Source organism: Pleurodeles waltl, chromosome 1_1, assembly GCF_031143425.1.
Source record: "Pleurodeles waltl isolate 20211129_DDA chromosome 1_1, aPleWal1.hap1.20221129, whole genome shotgun sequence".
Lineage (NCBI taxonomy): Eukaryota > Metazoa > Chordata > Amphibia > Caudata > Salamandridae > Pleurodeles > Pleurodeles waltl.
This window is the reverse complement of record NC_090436.1, coordinates 787,466,520-787,491,446: the sequence shown is the minus strand read 5'-3', so window position 1 is coordinate 787,491,446 and position 24,927 is coordinate 787,466,520. Positions and strand designations below refer to the sequence as shown.

Sequence of the window (24,927 nt, the reverse complement as noted above, 5' to 3'; positions counted from 1 at the left end):
CTTGACAAAGTGATACATGCGATGAGTGCTAGCCACTCACAGAAAGTAACCCGGGCCTCGCAGGGCCCATATGGACCTTTAAAAGGAGGACTAAGAGTTTTGGACACCGTCATCACAAATGTCTTAAATTGTGCCATTAGCCATAGGTTACCCAGCTCATGGCATACTGTGGTATTCATTCCTGGGTTCATAAAGGGCTCCAGACAAGACCCACAATACTATAGAACTATTACCCCATTAGATCCTACTGTAAAAATCATATGGAGCATCGTTGTGGGTAGAAATGCGAACTGGGCTGAGCAGGGTAACATTTTTCTAGTCAATATGGCTTTAGAGAAGGGCATGGTTCTTAAGAACAGTGCTTTAACCTTCACTTGATTTTCAAAAAATATACAACCACTAAATGGGGTAGGGTTATACTTCTCCATGAATCTGAGTAGTGCTTTTGAGAAGGTGAACTGAAGTAAATTCTGGAACATTCTGCCAGAGATAGGGCTAGACGAGGATTTGGCTGATTTTCTAAGGTCCCTGTACAGTGGGGTTAGTGCCTCCCTAAGGTATGGATCAGGCAGTGAATGTTTAGATTCTTTTGCAAAGTAGCGAGGTGTGCAGGAAGGCGATGTCCTTGCATCCATCTTGTTTGAAAACCTCCAGTAAGCATATGCCTAAGATCAACTCAGTTCTAGTCCCACCTTTACTATATTCAGATGATGATGTCTTGCTTTCATACACTCCTAATGGCCTTAGAGCCTTAGCAGCAAGCTTTATGCAATTTATGGACAGCTTAAACCTCGATATGAATACCTCTGAGGCAAAGATTATGGTCTGTGGAACTGATGAATAGCATTCGTTAAGGAAAGTTTCAATTCTATTAATGACACGGAGGCGAGGATTACGCTCAACTTTCTTCCTTTATTCCTACTCCAGCAGACTTCAACATGGTTATAAACTACCTTTCCCAGTAAAACCTAGGAGAGGAACTACAAAATAACATCAGCCAATTAACAGTCTTCCTGGGCCTTCTCTCAGTCTGTCACATAATCTTTTCTTCCTGCGACACACCCATATCCTCATGGTTTTCTTAATCCCTTTTAGTGGCATTGGACCCTGGAATATAAACATAATTTGTGAGAACTATATCCCGAAAAACATGAATCAAAGAGCGACTGCCAATGTGAAGTCAACAACTACATATTAGTACACTACTCAAAATACAGACCACCATCACAAATTGAAGGATGTTATTCTTAGGCCTTACAACGAAACAAAGACCTCCTTTGACCCATGAGAAAACTCAAGGGAAGTTTGAGTTATCAGCGACAGAGGGTAGGAATAATCCTTGTCTCCGTGTCCTCAACAGATTTGAAATTTTCCTTTATGAATGCTAGGACATTTTTCATTCTATGTCTGCACCGGAGGTGAGGATTATGCTTCTACAAAGCTTGTCAACCACTAAAGACACCATATCCAAAACTGGTTTGAAATAAAACTGCTTAAACATGGAGTCCAAGTCCTCTGCATTTAAGAGATCTTCCAAGCGTGCACCAAGGGTAAATGCTTTTGAGGCTTTGGCTCCTCTGACTTGAATAGGCACCAAATTGTGACACGTCTATTCCAGTCTCCTGCATTATCCAGCAGATCTAGCGTTCAATAATTGGAGATGCTTTAACACGTTTCCTCATGGAGATCAATAAATGCCTCTTCCCCGGAGGGCGAAACTCCTCCATCATACTCTTATACACTTTCAGACAGCGAACTACACACAACTTTGGAAACCTAACAAACCCCAGACAGGAAATTAGTCTGGAGTTTGTTTTCCTACTCTGTGAGATATGGAACATAACCCCTTCCAGGGTGAAGGCTCTACCTATCAGATCTAAATCTCTGACAACAGAAACAGGAAATGAGGCATAAGAGCATGGCTAGCTTACCAGAAATGTGTTTACGAGTAAGATAGGAATTTCTGGGACAAGACTGAAAAAGATGCAGGACTTGGTTTATGTCTTATAGAGCGGAATAGTGGGGTTCCGGAGGGAGAGCCAGCCGGATCCCTTTCATGAGTGTGCATACCAATGGATCGCCCACCTGACAACCCTTAATCGGAATATGGCCCACTGAGATCACTGACCTGAAGGTGTTGACTGGTAAGGAGGCCAGAGATGCCAGAATATTCAAGATCTGGACAATGTCAGACCCAAGGGGATCACAACGCCTTTGTTCGACCATGCAGTTCTATAGTGTTTAGTGGTACTGTCAGCCCAAGCTGCAGCCAATATTCTTTCAGCCTCCTCTGAAAGTCCAGGGACTCTCCAGCATTCCCTGTAATCTTCCACACCATGAGGGGTAGTCGGCCTTGGAGAATTAATGGTTGAGGATTCCTGAGTGGATCCTGTAGTAGATCCAGTGCGTGAGGAATTCGAAATACAAAATCCCTAGAAAGTTCCAGAAGAACTGGAAACCAAACTTGCGACCTCCAATACGGCATTAAGAGAACTCTCTTAGCTTGCTGACCCCTCACCTGTCTAACCATAATCTCATGATCATCACAAACGGCAGGAAGGCATAGCCCCACTCTCCCAACCAGTCCTGTAGGAAGGCGTTGGTCGCCACTTGAGGATCCGGTCTCCAGCTGAAGTACAGATGCACCTGATGATCTAAACAAGATGCAAACAGAACCACAGCGAAAGGATCTCATCGGTTGTTGATCAAACGGAAGATCTGAGGATCCTACTACAAGAGACTCATATCAGACCACTCTGTCGAAAAACGGTCCGCTATCTCATTGGAAATCCCCGGGAGACAATCTGCTGTGACCAAGATGTTGTTGTAAAGGCAGAACGTCCAAACTTGCTGGGATTTGGGGTCTCCTAAGTGGTTGATACACCAGACCGCCCATGTATTGTCCATCTCCAGGAGAACAAAGCAGTTTGCTCTGTCCTTGGTACAGCACTGGACTACAAAGGAACCTGTCATTAAAGCCAGGCAATTAACATGGAGTTGTTGCTCTTCCATGGACTCTTTTCCTCCTGTGAAGGAGTCCCCACTCTATCACTAAATCGGGGTCAGATCTAAAGATGGCTCTGCCATTCCACGCCTCCTTGTGGGACAGCCACCAATGTATCTCTTCTTTGACTTCCTCTGTCAATGGCACCTGTTCTGCATACTACAGTCCCCTGTGCAATGGAAACACCTTGAGCCTTTGAATTGCTCTTTAATGAAGCAGACCTGGGAGGATAGCTTGAATGGAGAGAGAGCAGATCTGCCACCTGCCGTAGAGATGCTGATGGACAGGACAGAGTGTGATTTAATTCCAGCAGGATTTTCGCTATCTTGTGGGAAGGAAGAATGAGGGTTTATTTTCCGTGTAATTTAAAAAAGGTTGTCTGCTTGGATGGGGTAAGAAGGGATTTCTTGTGGTTTATCATGAAGCAGATACTCTCCAACATAAGAATGGCAGTCTGCAGTTGGATCTTCAAAGGGACAGGACACTTGTTAATGAGGAGAAGATTGTCCAAATAAATTATCAATCTAAAGCCCTATGCCCTGAGATGTTCTATAGCTGGTTTCAACACCTTGGTCAAGCACCAAGGGGCGGACAAGAGCCCAAATGGCAGAATCTGAAACTCTAAAACCTGGCCACGCCAGCAGAATCGCAAAAACATGCAAAGGGACGTGAAAATAGGAACAGTAAGGTATGTATCTTTAGATCCAAGCACACATCCAGTCCTCCGGTTGCAACAGATCTCGCAAGAGATGGATACCATCCATTGTGAAGTGGTAGTAAATCAACCACCCATCGAACTCCCGGAGGTTGATCACTGGACGCTGACTCGGTCTTGTTTCTCCACCAGAAAAATATTGCTCAGGAAATCCTCCAAATGGAGAGGAGCTGGCAAAATAGCTCCTTTGCGCAAGAGGTCCTGAACCTCGATCTATCAAGGCACACTGGGCGTCTGGGAAACATAGATGAAGGGGACACCGATGTTGTACTTGGGGAGACATAAAACTCTAGGTGGGAACCCAGCACCATCTGCAGAACCCAAGCATCCATAGTCAGCTTTTCCAAGTTGTGGAAGAACAAAGCGGAATCACCTCCCACTTGCACTGGGGAAGCAATGGCTACACTCACCTGATTGATTGCCTTGAAAGTGTCTTCTGGAGGAACCTCTGCTCAACCTCGAGTTCCCCTTGTGGATGGAAAGAATTCTCCACAGCGAGGTTGGTCTTGCCACTGGTTCCCACTGTAGCCTTGCCCTTTGGAGGGGGCTTGCATACGAAAGTGGCCTGTCGAGCGCCTCCTGCCACAACTGACTCTGACAAAAATTGAAGGATAAAAATCTTTTTCACTGAGCATGTACCTGCCAAGGCGATAAATATAGCTACAAACTTCCCCAAATCTTTGATAATGGGGTCCCCGAACAAATCTCCCTGGGCCACCACAACAGCTTCAGTAGAAGCCAAGTCCCCCAGCTTGGAGTCAACTTTTATCAGAAGGGAGCTACGCCTCTCAGTAGATAATGCACAGTTCACATGCCCCCCAAAAAATGACAGCAGGTTGTGCCCACCCCGAAAGTGTCTCTGTGGAAACAGGGGTACCAAAGGTCTTATCCTCCTCTGCTAGGCTCCAGATTTTTGTCAGGGGCCCCAAGACATCCAATAATTTTTTCTGCCCTTGCCCATAGAATCCCCTTCAGAAACCATTTTCATCTCCCTCCAGGGGAGACTGTGGAATCACGTCATTTGGTGTAGAGCTCGGGGGCACCTGTGGGGTCTCTGCCATGCCAGGTACGGGTGGTTGGGATAGAAAAACCTTCTACAGGGGCTCAAAAGCACTGAGACCCAGGAAGCCTCTGCCTTGCACTTGGGGATGGGAATGGAGGGAGGGGTGGGGAGGGGGGGTGGGGGGGGGGACAAGGCAGGTGCAGCGGTGGAGTCACTGTGCTGTGATGTACCCATTGAGAGATCTAGAGGCACTAGGCAAGAAAAAGCAATTTGGAGCAGCCTCGTTCTAATGGTGTGATGGCAGAGGCCACGGCCTGAGTAATAGAGGCATCTACAATCTCACAGAACTCCTCATCCAGAGGAAGTACAGACAGGGGATACCTCTTCCAAATATTCAGCCTCTATGAAAGCAAAGCCTAAAGGTAAAACAAAGTACCAGAGCACTTAGTACAAATATGACCAGCAAAATAGTTAAAGGCTGTGCACTTAAGTCACGTCTTCTAGCAGGCACTCAATAGTGTAAGCATTTGTGGCAACAAAGCGCCATGAAGCGCAAGTATAGCATACTGGAAGTACCAAATTTTGGCGCTGGATGGCTCCAGCTCAGTTTCTTGGGTGCATCAGCAAACTCGCAATGAAATTAAGCCTGGGGCCCAAATAAACACCTTATTAAATCACAGAGGGTATCTGATATCACTGGTGCATTGCGCTGGGCCCCAGTGCAGCAAAGTGAACACGCTCCCACGTCTTAGAGAAACACATATACAGACCCGTTCACCTCACAGGTGTTGTGCTGCACACACAGCAGGAAAAGGTATGGACTCTAAAGAGCATACTGGTCTCCGGGCATCCCGGGGAAATAGAACCAACAAAGCAAGGCTCTGCGGGGATGATGGCGCAGATATGAATGTCTGGAATGCATGCGTCACCCACGGAGCAACGAGAGGCGAGTAGCGCATCTTACAGCAGCCAGCGCCCTTTAGCAAGCTTAGGCCTGTACCACACTCGCACGGGCCCCCGGAAATAACAATCGCGCTGCAAAAAGAGCCCTGAAACGCCTCCCACAGCAGCAGCCTGCAAGGGAAAGAACTGCACATCAAAGCGTACAAAAAGCCGTAGAAGTACAACACAAACGTATGAGAAAAGCGTAAAGAAAGAAAAGCACTTATCTGCCTGCTGGAGCAGGAAAGAAAGTGGATGTGACAGACGGCGAGGCTTGTTAAAAAGCCCAGAAGGACTATTGATTGGCTGATGCTGTTTTGCATTTCCTTTTCTGAGTGTTACTGGGAAAGGTAGTTTATATACATGTTGACGTCTGCAGAAGTAACAATAAAGGAAGAAAGTTGAGCATAATCCTCGCATCCGGTCCTGACATAGAATTTGACAAAAACAGTCCACTTTGAATCAAAGGAAGAGCAATTGAGAGGGTTTGATACACATCAAACACTCAAATCCACTCAACACTGCAGTGATGAATCTCCAACAAACGAATCAGTGCAAGTAGTAATTTAATAAATAAAATAAAATCATACCCTGTTTGTATAATCAATCCGTAAAATCCCCATCTGTCTACAACATATGAATACAAAAATGTTAAATAAAAATAAAACCCAGCATTAAAAACACCACATATAAGAGAAACAAAAGAGCATCAGTAAACATCTGATGTCTTAAAGCTTGATGATTACTGATGCTCTTTTGTTTCTCTTATATGTGTATCTAAGATTTTATGAGTGTAGCGAAGGTTGAATTGATTGATTATTGCAGATTTGGGGGATTTTCTCTTTTCCTTGTTCACGGTGCCCTGTCCCCTTGGTGATAGATTCAGGAGGCCCCTTTCTCACAGTTTTTTTGTTATAAAAGTACAACCAGTGGGTTGGAGATATTATTTTTATTATTGCATTCATCATGGATGCCTTTCAAACATTTGGTTTCAGTGAAGATAAATTCAATAAGATTATTGGAACAAGTGAAAGAACAGGGGGAAAAACGATGTTAGTTTTCTCCAATAATGAAAAAAGGAATAACATTCTATATTTAAAGAAAAGACGCTAATTGGATTGCTGGACCTATTGGAACGGGCCTAAATTCAAATAGAGACTGTGCGTGTAGAGACGGATTGGCCTGGACATACCAAATTTTGGACAGCTTTAAGACATCAGCTGATTACTGATGCTCTTTTGTTTCTCTTATATGTGGTGTTTTTAATGTTGGGTTTTATTTTTATTTAACATTTTTGTATTCATATGTTGTAGACAGATGGGGATTTTACGGATTGATTATACAAACAGGGTATGATTTTATTTTATTTATTAAATTACTGCTTGTACTGATTCTATTGTTGGAGATTCATCACTGCAGTGTTGAGTGGATGCGAGTGTTTGATGTGTATTTAAGATTTTATGAGTTTAGCGAAGGTTGAATTGATTGATTATTGCAGATTTGGGGAATTTCTCTTTTCCTTGTTTGGTGTTGCCAGGCTATGTCTAAACTGCAAGTAAGGAAGAATTGATTTTGCCGGCGATTACTTGGACTTCCACTGTCGAAACCTCATTTTTTCTTGTATGAGGAATTGGGCATGTTCTATGCAGTCACTTTCAAACAAAGGCAGACATCTTTCGGAAAAATAAATTGTATTTGTTTTTTTGTGAGGCTTAATGGAAATGGAGGAAATGCTGGGGTACTATGATATTGTCCAAACTTCATTCAATCTTCAGTCATATCTCGTATGGACAAAGAGTCCCTGGGAAAGATCGCTTCTGTTAATATTTCAGCTGGGGACCATAACATCTCACCTCTGTTTTCCCACTTGGACAATGTGACGCCGCGCCTGTGCTAATTTGTCCCTATGACGGGATTTTTATGCAATCTTTAAAGCATTTTTCCTTTTTTGGGGGGAATATTATGATTTGTTTAAAAGCAGTTCTGAAACTTTATGGATTTAAACAGTATAAACTAGCCTTGTATTTTCTGGTACGTTCCCGAATCAATTTGTCTGTTTTTTATGTAGGATGTTTTTGGTTTTTTTTAATCAGCTTTACGAAATTTAAGGAGCATTTAAAAGTATCAATCTGCCTGTTATGTAGGATGCTTTATCAATTCAGCCTTTAGTGAAACTTGGATAGCATTTAATTATATTTTTATATTTCTTTTAACTGTATCACAGTACTACATTTTATTGTTGTCGTTTCTGAAATTGGTGTTTGCTTTTTAATAGTCGAATAAAGCTTAATAGAGAGATTACATGTGCATTGTATTTATAAGGTGATATTGACCTACAATTAACTAAACTGCGAGAAAAACAGAGGAATCATATTTTTAAGCCCACTTAAACTTACTTTCCAAGCAAAGGATGGGTAGAGTTAAGAATGGTAAATATATACTTAAATATATACTTACTACCTTAAAGTGTAGTGGTTGGTCGATGTAATGGAAGCATCATTATTGCAGATTGATAGTAACATCCTCGACATAATGTAACGCGAATGCCACTGTTCTTTGTCTGTCCACTAGGCCCTCTGTTAAGTTACTATAATGAGAAATCCAGATTGTTCCTCATGCCTACTCGGCCGGTTAAGGGCTTCCAAATAAAATCAGATTCCACAAACTAGTAGTCCCCTTGCACGCTCCCTTTCCTGATTTGGATGCATAATGAAAAACACACCCTGTTCTTCTGTCAATAGACTTAACTTGATCTGTACTCATTAAGGTGATAACTGTTTTCTCTTACTTTAAGTTTCCCTTTTACGGAAAAGGACCCTACTGCATCCAACGTGCATGCATTTCTAATAAAGAGGTGTGTGTTGTGTTACAAACTGCGACCATCTATATAACTACTGTTGATTTTTCACACAGCATGAGCAGGCAATCAGCAACCCAACCTCTGATGACAATTCAGGTATTACACAAGTGACAAGAACCTAGGGCTGGTTTGCAATCGTGCCAACAACGTCTGGTAGGAAGGAAATGTCATGAAAGCGAAGTACAATAAAGATACCAGTTTCAGCAGCCCGGTTTGCGGGAGCTTCCTGAAACCTCAAGCGTGTACCTGCCTAATGCAGCAACTGGCAGTTTGAAAACCACCAGCCTGGGCTAGATTTGTTGCCGATCCCACGAGGGCTCTTACAATCGAAAATCCACTGTACTACTACTAATAACCGTGCTCATAAAGCAGTCCATCAGCAGGCCGCCTTTGGAGTGGTTTCTGGAATGGCACGCTGTCTTTGTTCAGTCACGCTACACCTTTAAGCAATCTTCGTAATTCAAAACAGTCCAGGGTGCGATTCTCCCTCTTACCTTTATCCACTTGTTGGCTTTCCGCTCCACAGGGCTCTGAGGCTCGCTGCTGTACAGGCAGCACAGGCACCATATAAGAGACTTCTGGCTCTCGTCTAGGGACACAAAATAAAGACAATCATCCAGAATTATTTTCGTAGGAAGCAGGGCATAGAAAAAATACGAGCAAAATAATATGAATTTTGAACTAGATTTAAAGCTTTTAAAGCATGCTTTTTTTTAGATCATGCTTACAATACAAAGGCTGTAACGTTCATATTTATCTTTCCTTTCAAGAGTTTCACAACAAAATCACCCCACCACATAAAAAATCTGAAAAAGTGATAGTGCAAATCAATAGTAAACAACGCATTTCGCGTTAAAGTCTGAACTATAATTTAGGAAGCGACCATTTTACATTTTGTAGTCTTAATTCCAAAGAAACCAGCTGAATATTGCACAAGCTATTCAGTACGCAATACAAGGATTAAGGGTAAAGACTCAAAAACTGTGGTTCAAATGGGGATCCCAGGGCAGTACCAAAGATACACTACACAGAAGATCAACAATAACAAGAAAACGCACAAAAGTAAACTTCAATTTTAACCCCAGCCTGTTCCTAAACACACATTTGTGGAACACATCAAAACATGTACACCCTCTTGTACCATTTACTGGCACAAATGAGAAAATTCCCAACCTCAAAGGATACATTTCACTCACCAATTTGTATCGAAATAAGCCCCGACCCCTAAACCAAATAAATACAGGAAGAACATGTTAAGGCCAATTAGAAAACAGGCATTGCCAAAAACTGTAGCTTGGGCTATTTATAAGTGGAAGTGGTTGTTCTTTATCGAATGGCGAGTTTGTGTGTTTATGGTTGTGCGGATGGGTGAATGAGATGGGCTAATGGCTGGATACATGTATCAGCATATGGAAGGATGGATAAGTGATTGAATGAGCATACGTCAATTGAAGTACTAGATGGACGACCGGCTGAATCAGTAACCACATTGAAAGGTGGCTGAAACAATTGGTAAGTGTGCAATGGATTAATGAGTGAACGCATCGACAAATGCAGGAAGGTTGCTCGAAACTAACAGGCTGTAGCCTCAGACTACAGTAGCAATAATGATATGAAAATGGAAAGAATTACAGATATATTAGCACAAATATTACATAAGGGTTGGGCACCATCGTGCTACAAAAAAATCCTACAATATACACATAAAATTATTAACATTATACTAGTGCAAGCATTATGCCAAGGATGGGCCCCACTGTTTTAAGAGTGCCTTAAATTTGTCAAGAATTACTGCCATTATGACAATGCAAGCAAGTGGTGCTGGACAATTTACAGTTTGGATGCTCATCAGTATCGCTACCTCCCTAAAGTCAATCATGTCAATCAATAGAAAGATAATATAAAGTCCTTCCTGTGAGAGAATGGTGACCCTGGTACTAATGCTCTCTTTTGTGGTAGTGTGGTCGAACAGTTAGGCTTATCTGAGGGTTGTGCAAAGCATTTGTTGTACACACACAGGCAATAAATGAAGCACACACTCAATGACTAATTCCAGGCCAATTGTGTTTATATAGCAAAAATATATTTTGTTATTTTATTTCTAGAACCACAAGATTCAGTTTGCAGGTAAGTACATTTGTAGGCAAGTATCCAACATATATATCAACACCACTTTGTTTCAATTTGGAAAGTTATACGGTTTTCAAATAAATAGCAATAATCTGTGTTAAAAGTTGACACTGCCATTTCAGAAACAGTTCTGGGGGGAAGAAACGTTAGCAAAATTTTGAGGTAAGTACAAAACTTACAGTTCCAGTCTCAGGGGGTTAGGATGTCCACAGGTTGGGGTTCAAGTTACCCCTAAACACCCACCACCAGCAACACGGAGTCGGCCGGGTGCAGAGGTCAAAGATGAGGCTGATTTAAAACGGGCTACTATGGAGACTCGGGGCACTCAGAATCAGGCTTGCTTGCAGGTAAGTGCCTGCGTCTTAGGAGGGCAGACCTGGGGTGTTTAGGTGAGCACTGGGGGGAAAGGTGGGCCCACAGGTCAGCACCAAACACACACCCTCAGCAGAACAAGGGCGGCCGGGTGCAGGGTGCAAACACAGCGTCTGGCTCCCAATGATTTTCAATTGGGGGACTCCGGGAGTCACAAAAGATACTGCAGGCTAAGTCTGGGGAGTCGGTTCTGGAAAACCAAAGGCTGGACAAGGAGGAGGACGGCCTGTTGGATGTCATTGGACTGGTGGTCAGATTCCCCAAGGCCAGGGGGCTGCGGGTGCAGGGGTACCTTTGGGCGTTGGGTATATTCGTCCGGTTCTGTCGCGGTCAGGGGGATCCTCCGGATTTAGGCTGCAGGTGTCGTCATGTTGGACAGAAGGGATCAACTCAGGATGGACACTAGGTCAGGATCGAATGGGTACCAGCTCTACTCGGTTGGGCCACCTAGACACGGGCTGTAGGCATCAGGTGCAGGGTGGGCAGGACTTGCGGATTTGTGGTGGTTCTGGAGTTCTTCTGAACAAAGCAGCTGTCCACGGGAGATCTTGGTCCTCTGGGGTGCAGGCAGTTGTCTTGAGGCTTATAATAGGTCACGGGTCTACAGGATGCGTTACCTTCTTGTAGCAGGGCTTCAGAAGCTGGAGACAGGCCTGTAGGGCTCAGACCAAGTCAGTTGGGGTCTTCAGTATTCTCTGCTGAAGGTCAGTTTAGCAGTCCTTTTCCTTGCTTCTTTCTTCTTCTTGAGGTCTCCAGTAATCTGATGAGCTAAGTGCAGGGGAGCCCTTAAATCCTGGATTTAGGGGTGGCCACTCCATTTGGGGAGGGCGACACAGACCTAACCCTATTGGTCCCTGTCCTCCAAATCAGGATGGAGGATTTTTCAAGGAGGGGGTCACTTCATGTTGGATACCTTAGGGTGGTCTCAGCTGAAGTGGTCACTCCTCCTTGTTTTCCTTAATGTTCCCACCCAACTTGCTTCCAAAAGTGGGGCTTTGTCTAGGGAGCAGGCATTTCCACTAGTTGGAGTGCCCTGGGGCACTTTAACAAGAGTCCTGAGCCTTTGAGGCTCACCACCAGGTTTTACCGTCCCTACATGGGGGAGGTGTGAAGCACCTCCACCCAGTGCAGGCTTTGTTTCTGGCCACAGAGAGCACAAAGGCACTCACTCCATGTGGTCAGAAACTCGTCTGGAGGTGGCAGGCTGGCACAGACCGGTCGGTCCTGCACTAGAAGTTTGGCTAAAATACAGAGGGGGCAACTCTAGGATGCACTTTGGATGCATTTTTCAATAAATCCAACACTGGCATCAGTGTGGATTTATTGTGCTGTGAAGTTTGATACCAAACTTCCCAGACTTCAGTGAAACCATTATGCAGCTGTGAAGTTTTTAATGACAAACTGGCAGCCCATTCACTTTATATAGCCACACTTCACTTACAATGTCTAAGAATGGTCTTAGCCACTGTAGGGGCATATTGCTCATGCAGCTATGCCCTCACCTGTGGTATAGTGCACCCTGCCCTAGGGCTGTAAGGCCTACTAGAGGGGTGACTTACCTATGCCACAGGCAGTGGCTTGTGGGCATGGCACCCTGAGAGGGGTACCATGTTGACTGTCTTTTTCTCCCTACCAGCACACACAAGCTGCAAAGGCAGTGTGCATGTGCTTGGGGAGGGGTCCCCCAGGGTGGCATAATACATGTTGCAGCCTTTGGGGACCTTCCCTGGCCACAGGGCCCTTGGTACCATGGGTACCTGTTACAAGGGACTTAACTGTGTGCCGGGGTGTGACAATTTTGGAAACAATGGTACAGTTTTTGGGAAAGAACATTGGTGCTGGGGCCTGGTTAGCAGGATCCCAGCACACTCTCAGTCAAGTCAGTATCAGGCAAAAAGTGTGGCCATGCCAAAAGGTGCACTTTCCTGCAGGGTACAACAGGCCTATTAGCACATTTTCCTCCAAACAGGTATAAAATGTGGTATGATCTGTAGAGCATGTTGTCCAACTAAAGGTGCACTCAATGGTCTGAAATCAACACAAAGAGCCACTGGAAAGCGCTCTCAAAGGCTTACTCAGATAAGGATTCAGTTCAGAATCACTTATTACAGATTTTATTATGATTGTATCTTCAAAACATACACCTTAATGACAGTCATCAAAAAATGTGTGTGCCCAATCGGAATCCTGGACGTACAGTACAGATTCACCCTTCTGTTGATACCTCAATTCTCCCGGAGCTCTTTGTCAAGATCAAAGAGTCAGTCAGAACTGGGCTTTTTTCAATACCCATCTTGCCTAAGATCTGTTCTCAATAATACCAAGGCTCCTTCATTTCTTAGCTTTTGGAAATGCACATTCACATACTAAAAAATCTCACTTGTTAAAACACAGCCAGCTCTGCCAATATGACAATGATGAATCGATTTATTTCTTCCAGTTTCACACTGTGCAGCAGATGCTGCACCAAAAACTTTAACACGCAATTAGAAACGTTGTGCAACCAGCTGCTAACTTGGATAATCACCATGAGAACATTTGTGTAACTCCAGATAAGTTGCCAAACAAACACTGGGAAGCAGCAGATATAATAACCACATTAGATGCTGTAAACCGACAAATGATGCTCACAAGGAATACTGAGGACTCTTTCTCAGCAATGGTCGTAGGTGTCCTGTGCAATGGTATAATGTCGTTCAAAGCATCGTGAAGCGTGCAGCAATACCAGCCACGCTATACGTAAAAGAACGTTGCTCAATAAAATAATAGTGTATCCAAATGTACGGTAGAATAAAGTCTGCCGAAATAAGATATATTTCGGGGAACACACGCATCATAAAGTGCATTATGTCATGCTTTTGAGATGAAAGCAATTAGATTAACATTGAAGGCTGGCTTTTGTTAAAAAAGAGTATTTCAAAACTTTTTTTTTTTTTTAACAGGTGGAGGACTCTGTTCCATGAAAGGCTAATATTCTACAAAATTCCTTTTGGATTCATAACAATGGGTTTAGAGTTTAGAATACCTGTAATTTAGATCTCTGATCTTTATACTAGAGTCGCACAAAGCTCTGTTCTTGAAAATAACCATAAATTTACAGATCTCTGCTGTTGACGTTGGACAGACTCACTCTGAGCTTTGTTACTGATAATCCACGGTCATTTAGAACTCAGCTCCACTATAACATCCAAAATAAGACAGGCACCTGCTTTTCATGCGATCAATGGTTACTCGGAGCATGTGCTTGCAGTAAAAAAAAAAAAAAAAAGTAGAGTCCCTTTACAGAAAATATTGCCCTGGTCATTCCAAGCTCAATATCTGATAATATCCCCACTCATTTCTGAGTTCTGCTCTTGATAACATAGACCCTCACTCAAACTACCTGATAATCAACATTCATACAAAGCTCCACTTCGCTCACAACAGACGGATGCATTTAATAAAAGCTCTGTTCTTGATAACACACACAAGAGCTCAGAGGTGCCTACTCCTGACAAGAACATACTTACTCTTCCACCTCCAAGAATCAGAAGTATTATGTGAGCATCCTTCTACATCGGAGGCTGGAACTGACGATTTCAGCTCCACAGTGTGTCTGACTGAATGAGCAGCCAGTCGGGCCTCAGACAACGACTGCAGCCTGGTGACCACTGCACGGATTAGGTAGGCCCAGGCTCCATAGAGGTTACGTAGGAAGCTTGCTGAGACCAGAGGCAGTGTCAGGTGGCTGCGGTGACCGAGGGGGATCCTGTTGAAGGAGGCGGAGGTTGCAGACTCTGGGAGGCTCCTCGTAAAGCGGAAAAAGCGATGAGTGGAGCTAATCGTCCGTGGCCAGGCGGGACAAACCGAGGATGTGGACGTGAGGCGGATTGGACTGCGTAGACTGTCTTGCCGGGCGTTGCCGCTCCACGCAATGGCCTTGTTGACATCATTGTAGACTGTGCAGCCAGGGGACTAAGTTATAGGCGTAGGGCAGCCTGCTAGCAGAAGGTCACAGCTCTTGCAGAGAATTCTGATTGTCTGCTGCAGGCATGGTGTCTAATCCTGGGTGAAGGGAAGACCCCTTTACGCTTTCTGGTTGTTCTGAGACCATGGTCCCTGTTCACAGCATGCCTCGTGTAGGAAGTCTCATGGAGATGGCCAGCTAACTTACAAGCTGGCGTGGGACTGGTCATCTGTTCAGAACCTTGGTGAAACTCTGGTCCGGAAGAAGCTTGATGGCGCCTCACCGACAGGGACTTAACACCAGAGGGACCATCCGATGCTGGGTCAGCCACACTGATGACAGCGGGCTCCAACTGTCATCTCCACGAGGCAATGGGTCTGCTCGTGTCCCAAGGCGGACTATGTGTAAAGGAGGAGAGGTAGCAACCCAGCTTAAAGTTACTAATAGCAGGTAAGGGTCATCTTATGAATATTAGGAATGAAAATGTCACTTACCCAGTGTACATCTGTTCGTGGCATCAGTCGCAGTAGATTCGCATGTTTTGCAATAGCTCGCCATCTGGTGTTGGGCCGGAGTGTTACAAGTTGTTTTTCTTCGAAGAAGTCTTTCGAGTCACGGGACCGAGTGACTCCTCCCTTTGTCTCCATTGCGCATGGGCGTCGACTCCATCTTCGTTGTTTTTCCCCGCAGAGGGTGAGGTAGGAGTTGAATTGTAGTAATAGTGCCCATGCAATGGAGTGACTAAGTACGCACCTATTTAAGGTTGAGATGATACATATATAAATAGTTGAAGGTAACTTCCAAACTGCTACAGGCTCCCGGGGAGGCGGGTGGGCACATGCGAATCTACTGCGACTGATGCCACGAACAGATGTACACTGGGTAAGTGACATTTTCAGTTCGATGGCATCTGTCGCTGTAGATACGCATGTTTTGCATAGACTAGTAAGCAGTTATCTCCCCAAAAGCGGTGGATCAGCCTGTAGGAGTGGAAGTAGTCTGAAATAATGTTCTTAGTACGGCTTGACCTACTGTGGCTTGTTGTGCGGATAACACGTCTACACAGTAGTGCTTGGTGAATGTGTGAGGCGTAGACCATGTGGCTGCCTTACATATTTCTTGCATTGGGATGTTTCCTAGAAAGGCCATGGTAGCACCTTTCTTTCTGGTTGAGTGTGCCCTTGGTGTAATGGGCAGCTGTCGTTTAGCTTTAAGGTAGCAGATTTGGATGCATTTAACTATCCATCTGGCTATACCTTGTTTTGATATTGGGTTTCCTGCATGAGGTTTTTGAAATGCAATAAATAGTTGTTTAGTCTTTCTGATGTTTTTTGTTCTGTCAATGTAATACATCAATGCTCTTTTGACATCTAATGTATGTAGTGCCCTTTCAGCTACGGTATCTGGCTGTGGAAAGAACACTGGAAGTTCCACTGTTTGATTTAGATGGAACGGTGAAATAACCTTCGGCAAAAATTTAGGATTGGTCCTTAGGACGACCTTATTCTTGTGTAGTTGTATAAAAGGTTCCTGTATTGTAAACGCCTGAATCTCGCTTACTCTTCTTAGGGAAGTAATGGCGATGAGAAATGCCACCTTCCAGGTTAGGAACTGTATTTCGCAGGAGTGCATGGGTTCAAAAGGTGGACCCATAAGTCTAGTTAGGACAACATTTAGGTTCCATGAAGGAACAAGTGGTGTTCTTGGTGGTATAATTCTCCTAAGGCCCTCCATGAATGCTTTAATGACTGGTATCTTATATAGGGAAGTTGAATAGGTAGTCTGCAGGTATGCAGATATTGCTGCAAGGTGTATTTTAATGGAAGAGAAAGCCAGGTTAGATTTTTGTAAGTGAAGCAAGTAACCCACTACATGTTCTGGAGTTGTGTGTAATGGTTGTATTTGATTAATATGGCAGTAGCAAACAAACCTCTTCCATTTACTTGCATAGCAGTGCCTGGTGGATGGCCTTCTGGCTTGTTTTATGACTTCCATACATTCTTGGGTAAGTTGTAAGTGCCCGAATTCTAGGATTTCAGGAGCCAGATTGCTAGATTCAGCGATGCTGGATCTGGGTGTCTGATCTTTTGGTTGTGTTGTGTCAACAGATCTGGCCTGTTGGGCAATTTGATGCAGGGTACTACTGATAGGTCTAGCAGCGTTGTGTACCAGGGTTGCCTTGCCCAAGTTGGTGCTATTAATATGAGTTTGAGTTTGTTTTGACTGAGTTTGTTTACCAGGTAAGGAAGGAGAGGGAGAGGAGGAAAAGCGTAAGCAAATATCCCTGACCAGTTCATCCATAGGGCATTGCCTTGGGACTGTTTGTGTGGGTATCTGGATGCGAAGTTTTGGCATTTTGCGTTCTCCTTTGTCGCAAACAAGTCTATCTGAGGTGTTCCCCAGAGTTTGAAATAAGTGTTCAGAATTTGGGGGTGAATTTCCCATTCGTGGACCTGTTGGTGATCTCGAGAGAGATTGTCTGCGAGTTGATTTTGGATCCCTGGTATAAATTGTGCTATTAGGCGAATTTGGTTGTGAATTGCCCAACGCCAAACCTTTTGTGCTAGCAGGCTTAACTGCATGGAGTGCGTCCCCCCTTGCTTGTTTAGATAATACATTGTTGTCATGTTGTCTGTCTTGACGAGAATGTATTTGTGAACTATTATTGGTTGGAAAGCCTTTAGTGCTTGAAAAACTGCTAGAAGTTCTAGGTGATTTATATGCAGTTTTGTTTGATGTACGTTCCATTGTCCTTGTATGCTGTGTTGATCGAGGTGTGCTCCCCACCCTGTCATGGAAGCATCTGTTGTTATTACGTATTGTGGCACTGGGTCTTGGAAAGGCCGCCCTTTGTTTAAATTTATGTTGTTCCACCACAGAAGCGAGAGGTAAGTTTGGCGGTCTATTAACACCAGATCTAGAAGGTGACCCTGTGCTTGTGACCATTGTGATGCTAGGCACTGTTGTAAGGGCCTCATGTGCAGTCTTGCGTTTGGGACAATGGCTATGCATGAAGACATCATGCCTAGGAGTTGTAGTACCATCTTTGCTTGTATCCTTTGTGTTGGATACGTGCGTTGTATGATGGTGTTGAAATTTTGAATTCTTTGTGGACTTGGAGTGGCTACTCCTTTTGATGTGTCTATTATGGCTCCCAGGTATTGTTGTACCTTGCGTGGCAGAATTTTGGATTTTGTGAAATTGACGGTGAACCCTAGTTTGAAGAGGGTTTGTATGATATGATTTGTGTGATTTGAGCACTCTGTTAACGAATGGGCCTTGATTAGCCAGTCGTCTAGATATGGGAACACATGTATTTGCTGCCTTCTTATGTGTGCAGCGACTACCGCTAGACATTTGGTAAAGACTCTTGGTGCGGTTGTTAATCCGAAAGGCAGTACCTTGAATTGGTAATGTATTCCCTTGAATACAAACCTTAGGTATTTCCTGTGCGATGGGTGTATTGGTATATGGAAATAAGCATCCTTCAATCAATCAATCAATCACATTTATAAAGCGCGCTACTCACCCATAAGGGTCTCAAGGCGCTGGGGGGGAGGGGGTCAGTGCTCGAAGAGCCAGGTCTTGAGCTGCCTTCTGAAGGGGAGGTGTTCGGGTATGGCGCGAAGGTGACTGGGCAGGGAGTTCCAGGTCTTCGCTGCCAGAAAAGAGAAGGATTTTCCTCCGGCGGTGGTTTTGCAGATGCGGGGAACGGCTGCCAAGGCCTGACCGGTGGAGCGCAGAGTGCGCGGAGGGGTGTAGAAGGAGACGCGGGAGTTGATGAGTTTGGGTCCGAGGTTGTAGAGGGCTTTGTGTGCGTGGGTGAGGAGTCTGAAGGTGATCTTCTTGTTGACCGGGAGCCAATGGAGTTTTCTCAGGTGTCCGGAGATGTGGTGGTGGCGAGGTATGTCCAGGATGAGTCGTGCTGCGGCGTTCTGGATCCGTTGAAGTTTCCTCTGCAGCTTGGTGGTGATGCCGGCGTACAGAGTGTTCCCGTAGTCCAGGCGGCTGGTGACGAGGGCGTGGGTGACGGTCTTCCTGGTGTCGATGGGGATCCAGCGGAAGATCTTGCGGAGCATGCGGAGGGTGTTGAAGCACGCTGAGGTCACCGAGTTGACCTGTCTGGTCATCGAGAGGGAGGAGTCCAGGATGAAGCCGAGGTTGCGTGCGTGGTTGGTCGGTTGGGGAGTGCTGCCTAGGGCGGGGGGCCACCAGGAGTCGTCCCATGCGGAGGGGGTAGGGCCGAGGATGAGGACCTCCGTTTTATCTGTGTTCAGTTTCAGTCGGCTGTCTGTCATCCAGGTCGCTACTTCCTTCATGCCGTCGTGCAGTCTGGTCCTTGCTGATGTGGGGTTGTTGGTGAGGGATAAGATGAGCTGGGTGTCGTCGGCGTAGGATATGATGTCGAGTCCGTGTTTGCGTGCGATGTTTGCCAGGGGGGTCATGTAGACGTTGAATAGGGTGGGGCTGAGGGAGGATCCTTGGGGTACGCCGCAGATGATCTCCGTGGCTGTGGATCTGAAGGGGGGGAGGCAGACTCTCTGGGTCCTTCCGGAGAGGAAGGAGATGACCCATTCCAGGGCCTTGCCTCTGATGCCGGCGCTGCAAAGGCGGTCTATCAGGGTGCGCTGGCAGACCGTGTCGAAGGCTGCAGAGAGATCCAGGAGAATGAGGGCCACGGTTTCACCCTTGTCGGTCAGGGCTCGGATGTCGTCCGTGGCTGCGATGAGGGCGGTTTCGGTGCTGTGGTTGGCCCTGAATCCGAACTGAGTGGAGTCGAGGGAGTCAGAGGTTTCCAGGGCGGCGGTGAGTTGAGCGTTGACGATTTTCTCAATCACTTTGGCGGGGAACGGTAGGAGGGAGATAGGCCGGAAGTTTTTGAGTTCGGTGGGGTCTGCTGTAGGTTTCTTTAATAGGGCGTTGAGTTCTGCGTGTTTCCAGCTTTCAGGGAAGGTAGCAGTGGTGAGGGAGGCGTTGATGACGTCTCGGAGGTGGGGTGCGATGATGTTGTTGGCCTTGTTGTAAATGTGGTGAGGACAGGGGTCGGAGGGTGATCCCGAGTGGATCGAGTTCATGACGCGGGTGGTTTCCTCGGTGGTGGTAGGGTTCCAGGCGAGGATGGTGGAGATGTCGTTTGCGGCTTCCGGGGGCGGGTTCATGTTGGTGGTCGTGAAGCTGTTGTAGATGTCGGCAATCTTACGGTGGAAGAAGGTCGCGAGGGAGTCGCAGAGGTCCTGTGAGGGAGGGATGGGGTTGGTTTCTGCGTCCGGGTTGGAGAGCTCTTTGACGATGCCAAATAGTTCCTTGCTGTTGTGGGCGTTGTTGTCAAGTCTGTTCTGGTAGGCTGTTTTTCGTGCGGTGCGGAGGCGTTGGTGGTGTTGGCGGGTGGTGTCCTTGAGAGCTGTCAGGTTTTCCTCTGTCGGGTTGAGGCGCCATGTCTTCTCGCGGTGGCGGCATTCTTTCTTGGAGTTTTTGAGTTCGGTGGTGAACCAGGAGTTTTTCTTGTGGTTGTTGGTGTTGGTTTGGGTCTTCAGAGGGGCCAGGAGGTTGGCGCAGTCGGAGATCCAGTTGGTGAGGTTGTTGGCGGCCTCGTTGGGGTTGCTGGTGCTGGTGGGTTGGTTCAGGGAGAGCGTTGCTGCGAGTTGTTCTGTGGTGATTCGGTTCCAGTATCTTTTTGGTGGTTGGCGGGTGTGGTGATGCACGGTGGTTTTCTTGAAGCTGAAGTGGACGCAGCTGTGGTCCGACCATGTGAGTTCGGTGGTGTGGCTGAAGGTGATGTGTTTGCTTGAGGAGAAGATGGGGTCGAGCGTGTGTCCGGCGTAGTGGGTGGGGGTGTTGACCAGTTGTTTCAGTCCCAGGTTGGCGAGGTTGTCTAGAACGGCGGTGGTGTTGTTGTCGGTGTGGTTCTCCAGGTGAAAGTTGAGGTCTCCTAGGAGGATGTAGTCGGTGGATGAGAGTGCGTGGGGGTTGACGAAGTCTGCGATGTCTTCGCTGAACTTGGTGCGGGGTCCTGGTGGTCTGTACATGAGGGTGCCTCTTAGGGTTGTCTTGGGTTCGATGTGGATCGCGAAGTGGAGGTGTTCGGCGTCGGGAAGTGAGTTGTCGGTGTGGGTCGAGATGCTGATGGAGCTTTTGTGTGCGATGGCGATGCCTCCTCCAGTGCGGTTGAAGCGGTCTCTCCGGATGATTTTGTAGCCGTCGGGGATGGCTATGGCGATGTCGGGTGCTGAAGAGGGGCTCATCCAGGTCTCGGTGAGGAAGGCGATGTCTGGGTTCGTTGAGTTGATGAGGTTCCACAGTTCGATGGCGTGCCTGTGGACGGAGCGGGTGTTGACCAGGATGCATTCGAGGTTGCTTCCGGGGGCGTCATTCTTGGTGGTGGCGGTGTGGGTCCGTAGGCAGGTGAAGCGGCAGTTGCTGCAGGTGAAGGGTCCGTGGGTTCGTTTGGGGGTGGCGCGGTAGCAGCCCGGCGCGCGGCCGGGGTTGAGGTTGGCGAGGGTGGCGGAGTCATAGGTCAAGCGGGGGGCGCGGGGGCCAGGGGTTCGGGCGCTGGGCGCGGTCCAGGCGCGGACGGGCGCAGACGGGCTTGCCTTAGGCGCGCCGAAGCGGCGCGCCCGCTGCGCGCGTCCGCTGCGCGGCCTCGCAGCGGCCGCCATTTAAGGGGTAGGTGGGGAGGCGGGGTCAGCTGGGAGGCGGGCGGACAGGGGAGCTGGAAGCGGCAAAAAAGAGCGGCAAAAAAGAGCGGGGAAAAACGGCGGGAAAGCGCGGTAGGAGCGGCGGGAAAAGCGGCAAGACGGCGAAAAGGGAACAAGAGCCTACTCCAATCTACTAAAAAGGAGGGGCTGAGAGGGGAGGACGGCGCACGGCACTCGGGGGCACACGCACGGGATACAAGGAGAGAAAAGGGGAATTTCAGTCACTCGGGGGCACACGCATGGGATACAAGGAGAGAAAAGGGATTTCAGTCAGCACCAGCACAAGCTCAAGCACTCGGGGTACACGGGCAAGAAGGGGGGAGCACACTCACAGGAGGAGGAAGGCAGTCAGGGACTGGAGGCGCTGCGTGAGCAGGGGAGCGACCTACCCGAGGGTCAGTGGTCGCTACCTCTGCCTCGCAGCGGCCGCCATTTAAGGGGTAGGTGGGGAGGCGGGGTCAGCTGGGAGGCGGGAGGTGGGCGGGCAGGGGAGCTGGAAGCGGCAAAAAAGAGCGGGAAAAAACAGCGGGAAAGCGCGGTAGGAGCGGCGGGAAAAGCGGCAAGACGGCGAAAAGGGAACAAGAGCCTACTCCAATCTACTAAAAAGGAGGGGCTGAGAGGGGAGGACGGCGCACGGCACTCGGGGGCACACGCATGGGATACAAGGAGAGAAAAGGGGAATTTCAGTCACTCGGGGGCACACGCATGGGATACAAGGAGAGAAAAGGGATTTCAGTCAGCACCAGCACAAGCTCAAGCACTCGGGGTACACGGGCAAGAAGGGGGGAGCACACTCACAGGAGAGGAAGGCAGTCAGGGACTGGAGGCGCTGCGTGAGCAGGGGAGCGACCTACCCGAGGGTCAGTGGTCGCTACCTCTGCCTCGCAGCGGCCGCCATTTAAGGGGTAGGTGGGGAGGCGGGGTCAGCTGGGAGGCGGGAGGTGGGCGGGCAGGGGAGCTGGAAGCGGCAAAAAAGAGCGGCAAAAAACGGCGGGAAAGCGCGGTAGGAGCGGCGGGAAAAGCGGCAAGACGGCGAAAAGGGAACAAGAGCCTACTCCAATCTACTAAAAAGGAGGGGCTGAGAGGGGAGGACGGCGCACGGCACTCGGGGGCACACGCACGGGATACAAGGAGAGAAAAGGGGAATTTCAGTCACTCGGGGGCACACGCATGGGATACAAGGAGAGAAAAGGGATTTCAGTCAGCACCAGCACAAGCTCAAGCACTCGGGGTACACGGGCAAGAAGGGGGGAGCACACTCACAGGAGAGGAAGGCAGTCAGGGACTGGAGGCGCTGCGTGAGCAGGGGAGCGACCTACCCGAGGGTCAGTGGTCGCTACCTCTGCCTCGCAGCGGCCGCCATTTAAGGGGTAGGTGGGGAGGCGGGGTCAGCTGGGAGGCGGGAGGTGGGCGGGCAGGGGAGCTGGAAGCGGCAAAAAAGAGCGGCAAAAAAGAGCGGCAAAAAACGGCGGGAAAGCGCGGTAGGAGCGGCGGGAAAAGCGGCAAGACGGCGAAAAGGGAACAAGAGCCTACTCCAATCTACTAAAAAGGAGGGGCTGAGAGGGGAGGACGGCGCACGGCACTCGGGGGCACACGCACGGGATACAAGGAGAGAAAAGGGGAATTTCAGTCACTCGGGGGCACACGCATGGGATACAAGGAGAGAAAAGGGATTTCAGTCAGCACCAGCACAAGCTCAAGCACTTGGGGTACACGGGCAAGAAGGGGGGAGCACACTCACAGGAGAGGAAGGCAGTCAGGGACTGGAGGCGCTGCGTGAGCAGGGGAGCGACCTACCCGAGGGTCAGTGGTCGCTACCTCTGCCTCGCAGCGGCCGCCATTTAAGGGGTAGGTGGGGAGGCGGGGTCAGCTGGGAGGCGGGAGGTGGGCGGGCAGGGGAGCTGGAAGCGGCAAAAAAGAGCGGCAAAAAACGGCGGGAAAGCGCGGTAGGAGCGGCGGGAAAAGCGGCAAGACGGCGAAAAGGGAACAAGAGCCTACTCCAATCTACTAAAAAGGAGGGGCTGAGAGGGGAGGACGGCGCACGGCACTCGGGGGCACACGCACGGGATACAAGGAGAGAAAAGGGGAATTTCAGTCACTCGGGGGCACACGCATGGGATACAAGGAGAGAAAAGGGATTTCAGTCAGCACCAGCACAAGCTCAAGCACTCGGGGTACACGGGCAAGAAGGGGGGAGCACACTCACAGGAGAGGAAGGCAGTCAGGGACTGGAGGCGCTGCGTGAGCAGGGGAGCGACCTACCCGAGGGTCAGTGGTCGCTATCTCTGCCTCGCAGCGGCCGCCATTTAAGGGGTAGGTGGGGAGGCGGGAGGTGGGCGGGCAGGGGAGCTGGAAGCGGCAAAAAAGAGCGGCAAAAAAGAGCGGCAAAAAACGGCGGGAAAGCGCGGTAGGAGCGGCGGGAAAAGCGGCAAGACGGCGAAAAGGGAACAAGAGCCTACTCCAATCTACTAAAAAGGAGGGGCTGAGAGGGGAGGACGGCGCACGGCACTCGGGGGCACACGCACGGGATACAAGGAGAGAAAAGGGGAATTTCAGTCACTCGGGGGCACACGCATGGGATACAAGGAGAGAAAAGGGATTTCAGTCAGCACCAGCACAAGCTCAAGCACTCGGGGTACACGGGCAAGAAGGGGGGAGCACACTCACAGGAGAGGAAGGCAGTCAGGGACTGGAGGCGCTGCGTGAGCAGGGGAGCGACCTACCCGAGGGTCAGTGGTCGCTACCTCTGCCTCGCAGCGGCCGCCATTTAAGGGGTAGGTGGGGAGGCGGGGTCAGCTGGGAGGCGGGAGGTGGGCGGGCAGGGGAGCTGGAAGCGGCAAAAAAGAACGGCAAAAAACGGCGGGAAAGCGCGGTAGGAGCGGCGGGAAAAGCGGCAAGACGGCGAAAAGGGAACAAGAGCCTACTCCAATCTACTAAAAAGGAGGGGCTGAGAGGGGAGGACGGCGCACGGCACTCGGGGGCACACGCACGGGATACAAGGAGAGAAAAGGGGAATTTCAGTCACTCGGGGGCACACGCATGGGATACAAGGAGAGAAAAGGGATTTCAGTCAGCACCAGCACAAGCTCAAGCACTCGGGGTACACGGGCAAGAAGGGGGGAGCACACTCACAGGAGAGGAAGGCAGTCAGGGACTGGAGGCGCTGCGTGAGCAGGGGAGCGACCTACCCGAGGGTCAGTGGTCGCTACCTCTGCCTCGCAGCGGCCGCCATTTAAGGGGTAGGTGGGGAGGCGGGGTCA

The 24,927-nt window shown here is 48.4% G+C and overlaps 1 protein-coding gene across 2 annotated transcripts in view; it reads right to left on the bottom strand.

Annotated features, from left to right (window-relative positions):
* FANCC (FA complementation group C) overlaps window positions 1-24,927 on the bottom strand; it is a 1,679,603-nt gene that overhangs the window by 1,433,854 nt on the left and 220,822 nt on the right. For both annotated transcript variants that reach the window (XM_069227975.1, XM_069227967.1), the window contains one exon: window positions 9,019-9,113. In XM_069227975.1, the coding sequence (XP_069084076.1) occupies window positions 9,019-9,113 (95 nt within the window). The remainder of the gene's footprint in view (window positions 1-9,018; window positions 9,114-24,927) is intronic.